This window comes from Rhinopithecus bieti, unplaced genomic scaffold (genome assembly GCF_001698545.2).
Source record: "Rhinopithecus bieti isolate Rb0 unplaced genomic scaffold, ASM169854v2 scaffold_947, whole genome shotgun sequence".
Classification (NCBI taxonomy): Eukaryota; Metazoa; Chordata; class Mammalia; order Primates; family Cercopithecidae; genus Rhinopithecus; species Rhinopithecus bieti.
Genome location: NW_016803664.1, coordinates 1578460 through 1592372, shown reverse-complemented (window position 1 = coordinate 1592372; position 13913 = coordinate 1578460). Strand labels below are relative to the sequence as shown.

At 35.6% G+C, this 13913-nt stretch overlaps 1 protein-coding gene across 1 annotated transcript in view; it reads right to left on the bottom strand.

Annotated features, from left to right (window-relative positions):
• The window catches only part of ADAM10 (ADAM metallopeptidase domain 10), a 163701-nt gene that overhangs the window by 57193 nt on the left and 92595 nt on the right, over positions 1–13913 (bottom strand). Inside the window, exon 6 of the mRNA XM_017896388.1 lies at positions 433–582. Coding sequence (XP_017751877.1) covers positions 433–582 — 150 coding nt within the window. The remainder of the gene's footprint in view (positions 1–432; positions 583–13913) is intronic.

Below are 13913 nucleotides of genomic sequence, written 5' to 3'. Positions count from 1 at the left end.
TTTGAAGGGTACCCACAAAATATTTATACTTTAATGAGGGTTGAGAAGACACAAGTGCAAATAATAATGTAACTAAGAAAGTGCTATATACAGTAAAAATACAGAATATAATTAAATACTTCCAGTTGGAAGAATTCCTCCATCTTTCCGTCCTTTAAGACCACAAATGAAAATTCAACTCTCTTTCCAAAGCTAAACTTCAGTGTCATCATTTCCTTCAGGAAATCATTGTCTTACCCCTGTCTTTTGACACTAAAATATCCCAACTAGTCTTTCAGTTATCCATGTACTTATCTTACACGTTTTATCACGTCACAACTGAAAATGCATACTTTTCCCAAAAGAGAATACACTAACTTAAATTTTTAAAGGAAAGAAAAGGTATTATAAAACAATATGGGAACTACTAAAACAGCGCATAATCAGAAATACCTGGGCAATCACAGCTTCTCGTGTTCCATAATATTTAAAAAACAAATGATCAGTCTGAATATAAAGCTGACAAGTATTTTTTTCAGCTGAAGTTGTACGTTTTTTCCTCAGGAGTTCTGGACCATTAGCAGCATGTTCTTCTTGAGGTATCTATACATCAAAGAGAGTCATTTTTGATAATTAGCATGCTTCAACACTATCATTTTATCTAATTAAGAATACATACTATAAACAATTTCTTACTCTGCTTTATATAACACCATAGGTATTTCTGCAGCCATTAAAAGTTCTTAAAGTCACTTTGTCTCATAATCTTCCTCCATATAGATAATTTACTATCTATTCAAGGAACTCCTTCACTTTTAAACATTTTCAAAACATATATTTTAATATGTATTCATTTAAATCTAAAGCGAGTTGTGTAATAGCTTATAATACTTTGGTATCTTCTCTACCTCACATCTAATACCCATCTACCATCCAGTTCTGCCAAATTTATCTCTTAAATACCTAAGGTATCTACCCATTATCTCTGGCTCCACCACTCTAGCCCAAGCTACCATTACTTCTTATCTAGAATACTGCAATAAGATCAGTTTAATCAACCAATACCACTAATGGCCTTAGATCTCTTCTCCATACTGCAATCTTTTCAAACTGCAAATCTGAATATGTCATCCACCTCAATAATGTATTTCAATGACTTCCTATTGCTCTAAAGATGAAGCCCAATATTCTTTATATGCTCCCCCAAATATCAACATTGCACAGCCTCTACTTAACTATGCAGCTTTTCTCATTCCATATTACTTCATAAAGAGACCCTGTTATGTTACCCAACTCTAGCTGTCTGTGGTACAGCTATATACGTTTTCTTTCCAATCCTCCAACACACAGTCTATCTCCTGCCACAGTCTTTGCACATGCTGACACTACCTATTCTGATCTTGTTAATGGCTTCCTTCTTCCTTTAGACTTCGAGAAGGTCAATTTATCCATTATACCACTCCACAGAACCATATACCAATGTCTCTTACACAGTGCAACCTTACATTTATTTGTGGGATTATTTAATTTCTGTCCACATCCCACTTCACCCACTAGAATGTAAGCTCTGGAAAGAAGAAATTATCTCTGATCCTCACTGTAATGCTATCACCTAACACAGACTTGGCAGCAAAGAGTAGACACTATTTTTTTTTTTTTTTTTTTGAGACAAGCGTCTCACTCTGTCACCCAGGCTAGAGTGCAGTGGCATGATCACAGCTCAATGCAGCCTTAAACTCCTGGGCTCAAACAATCCTCCCGCCTAAGCTTCCCAAGTAGCTGGAATTATAAGCATGTATCACCATGCCTGGCTAATTTTTTTTGTAGAGACGGAGGTCTTCCTATGTTGCCCAGGCTGGTCATGAGCTCCTGGTCTCATGTAATCCTCCTGTCTCAGCTCTCCGAAGTACTGGGATTATAGGCATGAGCCACTGTGCCTGGCCTCAATAAGTATTTCTTCAAATAATTACCACTGCTATTGAATCCAAAGAGTCAAACATTTGTAAACACCTAAAAGGATCATCTTAAGTATTTTTGATGGCACAGTAATAGAGAACCCAAATTGAATTTTAAGTCACAATTTCTTCTTCCTTGACATTTCCTTCTCCCTTAATAATTCCATGTGAACATACACAAAATGAAAAATTTGTATTACATCCCATACACACAAAAAAGCGTAACTATGTGAAATGATGGAAATGTTTATTTGCTTCACTATAGTAACCATTTTGACTATCTACATGTATCTCATAACATCATGTAGTATACCTGATATATACACAATAAAACTCATTTTTAAAACAATTTGTATTATACATGGGTACCAATACTACTGCAATAGTGTAACATTTGGGGAACTGTTCCCAAAGCCTACCTTGAATACTATTCTACTCAGGATTTTCATTTAGATGGTCTCCAGGTCTCAGTTAACACAGTTTTTAAATGACTCAAACATTGAGAAGTATTTCAAATCCATGTATTTGTGAAATGCAGTTAATATTTACAATCATGTTATTCTACACAAAAAGGAATTTATCTTAGCTAATGTTGAAGTTTTACATATGCAAGATTTTCTACTCCAGACCAAAAAAAAAAAAAAAAAAAATGGATGCTTTAATGTGAAAATCCTATTTAAAGAAAGGTTTTAAATAAGAAATTGGTATGCAATATGAAAAGTGCTTTGTAGTATACAGTAAAATTCATTTAAAATTATCTAACGTGTTCTTTATTCAATACTTCATCTACAAGTTAGCATTTGAGCCTGCAATCTTTTCACTAGGAAAAAAAACTACTTTCAGTGTGTCAGATGGTTATATATTCCATTTGAAATGTGTTAATTTTACTTTTATCTATTTTTCTGAGTACAGCATCCTAGAGGAGGGCAGTTTCTCTGTTTCAGCATATCCTACTGTCTTTTGGTTTCAACTGCTTCCAATGAGAAATGAGCTGCTATGTTTTCTGTTGCTTCTTTAAGAGTGGTTAAACTTTTTCTCACTGGTTGCTTTTAAGATTATATCTTGGGCTTTCAGACTTCTCAAATAATGTGCTATGGTATTGTTTTCATTGTAAAGTATTTATCCTGCCCTAATTACAGGGCTTAATGAATTTGTTGTTTGATATCTCTCTGTTACATTTGAAAAATTCTCAGCCATTACCTGTCCTTACTTGACTCTCCATTTTCCTCCTTCTAGGACATCAATTACATAATACATATGTATCATCTATTTCTCTTATGCTCTTTTCTGTATTTTCCATCCTTTTCTTAGCAATTGGCTCTATTTTCTTATATTATCCAAATCTAAATCCATCAAATTCCTAATTTTTGTTGCTATATTTGTCAATTCTAAATTTTCCATCAGTTCTTTTCTTAATTTTCAATTTTCTGCTAAAATTTTAAATTTAGTCTTTATGACTTGAATATATTAAAGTCTGTGTCAGATAATTTTCTTATCCAGGTACCATTTCCTTTGTCAGTTGACTATCTTGTTCTTCCATCATGTTGTTTTGTTTGTTCATATACTGGTTACATTGAACTGAGTGCCAGGCTATGTATATGGATAACCACAGATTTAATGTGAGGTTGTGACTGACACCTTTCTCAAAAGATTTACTTTCACTTCTGGTAAGCTGAGTTAGACTTGGTGCACTAGTAATCTTGCATCACCTTAATCCAATCAGGGACTGAGATGTGGTGTGAAACTTTAATCCCTGTGAGGAGAGGTTGAACATTTTATGATTCATACCCTTACTCTTAAGGGAGTAGTCCTTCGAGGTCCCAACCAAAAGCTCTTCTAGGCAGATCCTAAACAATATTTTCATCCTCAACCTCATAAATCTGCACAGTTCTACTCTCTCTCTCAGTCTCTCAGCTACCTCCTCAGAAACTCAAAGACACACCTGGAGAAAAGGTAGAATCAAATACCAGGATCACCATTCTAGGTGTATACTTTTTTCTGAGATCTTGGTCCCATACTACTTCACAGTCATGTTATCTTTCCAATGCCTTCAAATAAACACACACAAATATACAAAACACATATATGGAGATATACATACACATATATTTTAAATTTTTTTTATTTTCAGGCCAGGTTGCTTTATATTAGTTGTACAATCAGTTGTTCTCTACTTCTTAAAAACAATTCTTTATTAATTTTATACATTGTGAACGCATAATATTTTATACAAACTTTATAATTTGCCTTCACTTTAAGATGCCTTTTATTTTTAATATTCATATAGTAAAATATATTTATCTCCTTTATACTGAAAAGTCTTATGTATTCAAAACGTTTCTCCAGATCAAAATCCAAAATATTTTATAACATCTTTTGTAAAGTGTATTTTCAAACGTTTTGCCCATTATCTATTAAATTTTTTTATTTTTTCCTTTTAAATTTTGTGGGTACATAGTAGGTATATATATTTATGGGGTACGTAAAATATACAATACTTTGATACAGAAATGCAATGTGGAAATCACATCATGCTAAATGGTGAGCCCATCCCATCAAGCATTTATCCTTTTTGTTACAAAAAATACAATTACACTCTTTTAGTTACTTTAAAATGTAAAATTTAATTATTATTGACTACAGTTGCCCTGCTGTGTTTTCAAATACTAGGTCTTATTCATTCTTTCTAACATGTTTTTGTGCCCATTAACCATCCCTACTTCCCCCACTACTGCTCTAATACTTATTACACCCTCTGGTAACCATCCTTCTACTCTCTATCTCCATGAGTTCAATTGTTTTAATTTTTAGCTCCTACAAATAAGTGAGAATGCGTGAAGTTTGTCTTTCTGTGCCTAGCTTATTACACTTAACATAATGACCTCCAGTTCCATCCATGTTGTCACAAATCACAGAATCTAATTCTGTTTTATGGCTAAACAGTACTCCATTGTGTATATGTACCACATTTTCTTTATCCATTCATCTATTAATGGACACTTAGGCTGTTTCCAAATCTTGCCTTTGTGAACAGTGCTGCAAGAAACATGGGAGTGCAGCTATCTCTACGATATATCTCTTTGGGTAGATCTGCAGCAGTGCGATTGCTGGATTACGATAGTTCTATTTTTAGTTTTTTGAGGAACCTCCAAACTATTCTCCATAGTAGTTGTACTAATTTGCATTCACACTAACAGTGTATGAGGGTTTCCTTTTCCCCACATCCTCACCAGCATTTGTTATTTATTGCCTGTCTTTTGGATAAAAGCAATTTTTACTGGGTTGAGACGGTATTTCATTGTAATTTTTATTTGCATTTCTCTGAGGATCAATGATGTTGAGCACCGTTTCATATGCGTGTTTGCCATTTGTATGTCTTCTTTTAGGAAATGTCTCTTCAGACATTCTGCCCATTTTTTAATCAGATTAGATTTTTTTCTATAGAGTTATTTCAGCTCCTTATATATTCTGGTTATTAATCCCGTCAGACAAGTAGTTTGCAAATATTTTCTCCCATTCTGTGGGTTGTCTCTTCATTTTGTTAACTGTATCCTTTGCTGAGCCAAAGCTTTTAACTTGATGTGATCCATTTGTCCGTTTTTGCTTTGGTTGCCTGTGCTTATGGGGTTTTACTCAATAAATTTTTGTCCACATAAAAGTGGGGAGTTTCTTCAATGTTTTCTTGTAGCAGTCTCACAGTTGAACACTTAAATTTAAGTCTTAATTCATTTTTATTTGATTGTTGTATATGGTGAGAAATAGAGGTCTAGTTTCATTCCTCTGCATACCGACATCCAGTTTTCCCAGCACCATTTATTGAAGAGATTATCTTTACCCCAATGTGTGTTTTTGGCACCACTGTAAAAAACGCACTGTAGGTGTATCAATTTGTTTCTGAGGTCTCTATTCCATTCCATGGGTCTATGTGTCTGTTTTCATGCCAGTGCCATGTTGTTTGGTTACTACAGCTCTACAGTATAATCTGAAGTCAGGTAATATGATTCCTCCAATTTTGTTCTTTTTGCTCAGGACAGCATTGCTCATTCTGAGTTTCTTCCGGCTCCATAAAACAGTTCAAATGGTTTTTTCTATTTCTGTGAAGAATGACAATGGTATTTTGGTAGCAACTGCATTGCTTTTTGTAATGTGAACATTTTAACAACACTGATTCTTCCAATATATGAACATAGAATATGCTTCCATTTTTTTGTGTCCTCTTCGATTTCTTTCATCAGTGTTTTATACTTTTCATTGTAGAGATCTTTCACTTCTTTGGTTAATTCCTAGGTATGTAACTTTATTTGTAGTTATTGCAAATAGGATTGCTTTTCTTTTTTAGACTGTTGTTGGAAACAACAGTAGAAATGCTACCAATTTTTTTATGTTGACTTTGTATACTGCAACTTTACTGTATTTGTTTGTCAGTTCTAATAGTTTTTTGGTGGAGTCTTCAGGTTTTTCCAAATATAAGATTATATCATCTGCAAACAAGGATATTTTGACTTCTTCATTTCCAATCTGGGGGCACTTTATTTCTCTCACTTCTCTGACTGCTCTAGCTAGGACTTTCAGTACTATGATGAGTAACAGTGGTGAAAGTAGGCATCCTTCTTGTGTTCCCAATCTTACAAAAAAGGCTTTCAGTTTTTGCCCATTCAGTATGATACTAGCTATGGATCTGCTGTATATCACTTTCATTATGTTGAGATACATACCTTCTATACACAATTTTTTGAGCATTTTTATCATGAAGGGATGTTGAATTTTATCAACTGCTTTTTCAGCATCAGTTGAAATGATCATATAACTTTTGTCCTTCATTCCGTTATGATGTATTACACTGATTGATTTGCATACATTGAACCATTCTTGCATCCCTGGGATAAATCCCACTTAGTCATGATGAATGATATTTTTAATGAATTGCTGATTCAGTTTGCTAGCATTTTGTTGGTAATTTTTCCATCAGTATTCATGAGACATGATGGCCTGCTGTTTTCTTTTTTTGCTGCCTTTATCTGGTTTTGGTATCAGAGTAATACTGGCCTCCTAGAATGAGTTTGAAATTTTCCCTCCTCCTCTATTTTTTGGAATCGTTTCAGTATAATTGGTATTAGTTATACTTTAAATATTTGGTAGAATTCAACAGCGAAGCCACTGGGTCCCAGGCTTTTCTTTACTGGAAGACTTTTTATTACAGATTCAATTTCATTATTTGTCATTGGTCTTCAGGTTTTGAACATCATGGTTCAATCTTGGTAGGTTGTATGTGTCTAAAAATGTATCCATTTCCTCTACATTTTGCAATTTATTGGCATATAGTTGCTCAAAGTACCCACTAATGATCCTTTGAATTTCATCTATACCACTTGTAATATGTCTCCTTTTTCATCTCTGATTTTATTTATTTAGGTCTTCTTTTTTTCTTAGTCTGGCTAAAGGTTTATCAATTTTATGATTTCAAAAAACAACTTTTTGTTTCTTTGATCTTTTATATTGTCTTCATTTCTATTTCATTTACTTCTGCTGTGATCTTTATTATTTCTTTTCTTCTACTAATTTTGGGTTTGGTTTGCTCTTGCAAAATGCATCATTAGGGTATTTATTTGAAGTTTTCTTTCTTTCTGGATGCAGGCATTTATAGCTATATAAACTTCCTCTTAGTACTACTTTTACTGTATCCTATAGGTTTTGGCATGGTGTGTTTTCTTTGTTTTTTGAGACAGCGTCTCCTTCTGTTGCCCAGGCTGCAGTACAGTGGCACAATCTTGCTCACTGCAACTTCCTCCTCCTGAGTTCAAGCAATCCTCCTGTCTCAGCCTCCCAAGGACCTGGGACTAAAGGCATGCACCACCATACCTGGCTACTTTTTAAACTTTTTGTAAAGAAAAGTTCTCACTACAGACCCCAGGCTGGTGTCAAACTCCTGGGCTCAAATGATCATTCCACATCAGCTTGCTAAAGTGTTGGAATTACAGACATGAGCCACCATTCCCAGCCAGTAAGTTCTGTTTCCATTATCAATTGTTTCAAGAAATTTGCCAATTTTCTTTTTAATTTTTTCACTCACCTACTGGCCATTCAGGAGCATATGGTTTACTTTCCATGTAATTGTATAGTTTCAAAGACTCCTTTTGTTATTGAGTTCTAGTTTTGAGTGTAGTCAGAGAAGACACCTGATACTATTGCAATTTTTTGAACATTTGAAGACTTGTTTTATAACCAAACATATGGTCTATTCTTGAGAATGAGCCAGGTGCTGAGGAGAAAAAAATGCGTATTCTGCAGCCATTGGATGAAATGGTCTATAAATACCTATTAGGTCCATTTGTTCTACACTGCAGATTAAGTCCAATATTTCTTTGTTGATTTTCTGTCTGGAAGGTCTATCCATTGCTGAAAGTGGGGTATTGAAGTCTTCAGCTATTATTGTATTGAAATCTCTCTCTCTCTAGCTCTAATAATATTTGCTTTACATATCTGGGTGTTCCAGTGTTGGGTACATATATGTTATTAGGCCATTTTTGCGTTGTTATAAAGAAATAACAGACTGCATAATTTATCAAGAAAAGAGGTTTAATTGGCTCATGGTTCTGCAGGTTTTACAGGACGCATGGTGCTGGCATCTGCTTGGCTTCTAGAGAGGTCTCAGAAAGCTTGTAAGCATGGGCAGAAGGTGAAGAGGGAGCAGGCACATGACATGCTGGAAGCAGGAGCAAGCAAGAGTGTCTCTGGGGGGAGGTGCCACACACTTCTAAACCACCAAATCTCACGAGAACTCACTATCACAAAACAGCACCAAGCCATGGGGGATCTGCCCCCATGATCCAAACACCTCCCACCAGGTCCCACCTCCAGCACTGAGGATTACAATTCAACAGAAGGTTTGGGGCGAGACAAATATCCAAACTATATTAATATATATTTTACAGTTGTTAAATCCTCTTGCTGAATTGACCCCTTGACATACATATATATATATATTTTTTTTTTTTTCCTTTTGAGACAGTGTCTTGGTCTGTCACCCAGACTGGAGTGCAGTGGCCCAATCTCAGCTCACTGCAACCTCCATCTCCTGGGTTCAAGTGATTCTCCTGCCTCAGCCTCCCAAGTAGCTGGAATTACAGATGCCCACCACCATACCCAGCTAATTTTTGTATTTTTAATAGAGACAGGATTTCACCATGTTGGCCAGAGTGGTCTTAAACTCCTGGCCTCAGGTGATCCGCCCACCTCAGCCTCCCAAACTGCTAAGATTACAGGCGTGAGCTACCAGGCCCAGCCCCCTTTATAATTATATAGTGACCGTCTTTGTCTCTTAATGTTTTGTCCCGAAATCTATTTTGACTGATACAAGTATAGCTATTCCTGCTCTTCTGGTTTCCACTGGAATAGAATATCTTTTTCCACCATTTTATTTTCAGTCTATGTGTACCTTCACAGGTAAAATGTGTTTCTTGTATGCAATAGATCACTGGATCCTTGGGGTTTTTTAATCCATTTAGCTACTCTATGTCTTTTGATTAGAGAGTTTGGTCTATTGACATTCAGTGTTATTACTGATAAGTAAGGACTTACTCTTGCCATTTTGTTATTTGTTTCTGGTTGTTTTGTGGCCTTCTCTACCTTCTTTCCTTCCTGTCTTCCCTCTAGTGAAGCCGATTTTCTCTGGTGGTATGATTTAATTTCTTGCTTTTTATTTTGTGTATCTATTGTATGTTTTTTGATTTGAAGTTACCATGAGGCTTGCAAATACTATCTTACAATCATTATTTCAAACTGATGACAACAGTGATTGCATAAAGAAGCAAAAAGAAGACTAATAAAACTTTAACTTTGTCCCCTGCTTTTTAACTTTGTTTCTATTCATACCTTATTGTAGTGTCTATATCCTGAAAAGTTATTTTTTATCAGTTCATCATTTGGTCTTTCTACTCAAGATATGAGTAATTTCTACACCATAATAACAGATACACAATATTCTGTGTACTTATTATTACCACTGAGTTTTATATCATCGTATTATTTCTTACTGCTCATTCACATCCTTTTCTTTCTGACTGAAGTACTCTCTTTAGTAGTTCTTGTAGGACAAGTCTGGTGTTGATGAAATCTATCCATTTTTGTTTGTCTGGGAAAGTCTTTATTTATCCTTCGTGTTTGAAGGCTATTTCCCTGAATACATTGCTATAGGATAAAAAATTTTTTCCGTCAGCACTTTAAACACATCACGCCACTCTCTCCTGGCCTGTAAAATTTCCACTGAAAAGTCTGCTGCCAAATCTATTAGAGCTCCATTGTAGGTTATTTGTTTCTTTTTTCTCGCTGCTTTTAGGACCTTTTCTTTATGGCCTTTACTGGTTTGATTATTAAATGCCTTGAGTTAGTCTTCATTGGGTTAAATCTGCTTAGTGTTTCATGACCTCCTTACACTTACATGTTATCTTTTTCTAGGTTTGAGAAGTTCTCTGGTATTATCCCTTTGAATAAACTTTTTACCCCTATCTCTTTCTCTACCTCCTCTTTAAGGACATGACTCTTATGTTTGCCCTTTTAAGGCTATTTCCTAGATATTATAGGTGTTCTTCATTCTTTTAGAGTATTCCTTTTTCTTTTGTCTCTGACTTTATATTTTCAAAGCTGTCTTCAAGCTCACTAATTCTTTTATCAATTCTGTTACTAAGAGACTCTGATGCATTCTTCAGTACATCAATTGCATTTTTCAGCTCTAGAATTTCTGCTTGATTCTTTTTAACTATTTCAATTTGTTTTTTAAATTTATCTGATAGTATTCTGAATTCCTTCTCTGTGTTATCTTGAATTTCTCTGAGTTTCTTCAAATCAGCTATTTTTAATTCTCTGTCTGAAAGGTCACCTATCTCTGGATCCATTGTCCAGAATTTGTTCCCAGTGCCTTATTTAGTTTATTTGGTGAAGTCATGTTTTCCTGGATGGTCTGGATGCTTGTGGATGTTGGTTCATGTCTGGGCATTGAAGAGTTAGGTATTTACTGTAGTCCTCCCAGTCTGGTCTTATTTGTGCCTATCCTTCTTGGAAAGGCTTTCCAGGTGCACTGTCCATTTTTTAATTGGCGTTTGTGCTTTTTTTTTTTTTTAATTGAGTTATAACAGTTCTATACGTATTCTGGAAAAAAAGCCTTTTATCAGAGATATTGTGGACATTTTCTCAGTCTATGGCTTGTTTTCATATTTTTCTTAACTATGTTTTTTGCAGCAAGGTTTTCATTTTGATGAAGTCCAGTTTACATGTTTTCATAGGGAATTTTGTGCCTTGAGAAATTGTTATCACAAGTCACAAAATTTCTCCTATGTTTTCCCTAGTTTTAGTTTTAGCTTTAGCATATAGGTCTATTTTCCATTTTGAGTTAATTTTTGTATAAGGTGTGAAGTATAGGTGAATCTCATTTTTTTTTTCATATGGATATCCAATTGTTCCAGTACCATTTGTTGAAAAGACTGTTCTTTCCTCTTTTAAATTACCTTGGGACTTCTGCAAAAATCAACTGACCATGTGAAGTCTCTATGTTGCTACATTTACCTATACGTTTACCCTTAGGCCAAGATGACATTATCTTGATTACTGTAACTTTATACTAAGTCTTAAAAACCAAATACTATTAAATCTTCCATCCTTGTTCTTTTTTGAAAATTGTTTTGTCTATTCTAGGTCTTTTACCTTTCAGTATAACTTTTAGAATCAGTTTGTCAATTACTAGATAAATGTCCACTGCAAGTCTTGATACTGACTACACTGAATCTGCAGAACAATTTGGGGAGAACGGACATACTAACATTGAGGATTCCAACCATAAACAGAGTACATTTCTCAATTTATTTAGATCTTTAATTTTTCTTGGCAATGTTTTCTAGTTTTTCATGTACACATCTTGCACATATTTTGTTAAATTGATTCTACATATTTTATATTTTGATGCTGTTTTACTTAATTTTTTTCATTTTCTAAATATTCATTGCCAGTATATAGAATACAACTGATTATACCAACTTTTAGTCTATGTCCTTGATAAGTCTGCTTATTGATTCTAGTAACTTTTTCTAGGTATACTCTTGTATTACCTTTAACCACTCCCTTCATAATCTGTATGCCTTTATTTTTCTTGCCTTATTATGGTGGCTAGGACTTTCAGTATAATGCTGAGTAAAAATTTCTGTTCCTTGGCTGAGCGCAGTGGCTCACACCTGTAATCCCGGTACTTCGGGAGGCCAAGGCAGGCAGATCATGAGGTCAAAAGTTCAAGACCAGCCTGAGAAACATGGTGAAACCCCCATCTCTACCAAAAATACACAAAAGTGGTGGATGTGGTGGTGCGCACCTATAATCCCAGCTACTCAGGAAGTTGAGGCAGGAGAATCACTTCAACACGGGAGGCAGAGGTTGCAGTGGGCCGAGATCATGCCACTGCACGCCAGCCTGGGTGACAGAGTGAGACTCCGTCTCAAAAAATAAAAAAAAAAAAAAAAAAAGCTTTTATTCCTGGTCTCAAAGGAAAAGGACTTAGTCTCTCACTTTTAAGTATGGTATCAGCTGTAGGTTTTTTATAAAAGCTCTTACTAGCCTAAGAAAGCTTCCTTCTATTTTTAGTTTGCCATGTGTTGAGTGTTAAAATTTGGCAATGTTTTTTACTAGTCTACTGAGATAATCAGAGGGGTTTCATCCTTTATTACGTTTATGTGGTGGATTACACAAATTTTCTAATGTTAATTTTGCATTTCTGGTATAAACTTCATTTGAGCATAATGTGTTTTTTTTTATATATTGCTGGATTTCACTTGCTAATATTTTAAGAAATTTTACTTTTACATTCATGAGGAATATTGGCCTGTAGCTTAGTTTTCTTGTAATGTCTCTGTTTGGTATGACTATCAAAGTAACACTGGTCTCATAAAATGTGTTGTGACGTTTTCTCCTTATTTACTTATTTTATTTATTTATTTATTTTTGAGGCAGAGTCTCGCTGTGTCATGAGTGCAGTGATGCGATCTCAGCTCACTGCAAGTTCCACCTCCCGGGTTCATGCCATTCTCCCACCTCAACCTCCTGAGTAGCTGGGACTACAGGTGCCTGCCACCACGCCCAGCTAATTTTGTTTTTGTACTTCTAATAGAGATGGGGTTTCACCTGTGTTAGGAAGGGCTCAATCTCCTGACCTCGTGATCCTGCTGCCTCGGCCTCCCAAAATGCTGGGATTACAGGTGTGAGCCAACACACCCGGCCGTTTTCTTTGTATTTTCTTAAGGACTTTAAGACTGTCCTTAATGATAAACTCTGAGAATATGGATCCATAAATTAATTCATAGCATAATTAACTAAACCCAATTTCTTTTCCATCATTTTATGACCCAAATCCAAAACAATAAGTTCTTTTCTTTTTTTTTTTTTTTTTAACTAGGTTCTCACTCTGTGGCCTGGGCTGGAATACACTGGTGCAATCAATCATGGCTCACTGCACTCTCAACCTTCTATAGCCAAGCAATCCTCCTACCTCAGCATCCGACAAGCTGTGGCTACAGGAGTGGACCGTCTCACCTAGCTCTTTAAATGTTAAAACTGTGTCTTCTGGCCGGGCACAGTGGCTCAAGCCTGTAATCCCAGCACTTTGGGAGGCCGAGATGGGCGGATTACGAGGTCAGGAGATCAAGACCATCCTGCCTAACCCGGTGAAACCCCGTCTCTACCAAAAAAAAAACACAAAAAACTAGCCGGGCAAGGTGGTGGGTGCCTGTAGTCCCAGCTACTCCGGAGGCTGAGGCAGGAGTATGGCGTAAACCCAGGAGGCGGAGCTTGCAGTGAGCCGAGATCCGGCCACTACACTCCAGCCTGGGCGACAGAGCGAGACTCTGTCTCAAAAAAAAAAAAAACAAAAAACAAAAAACTGTGTCTTTTCATTTAAGTTGTATTTCTTTTAGACTAATTTGGTCTGGCTTTTTTTTTTTTTTT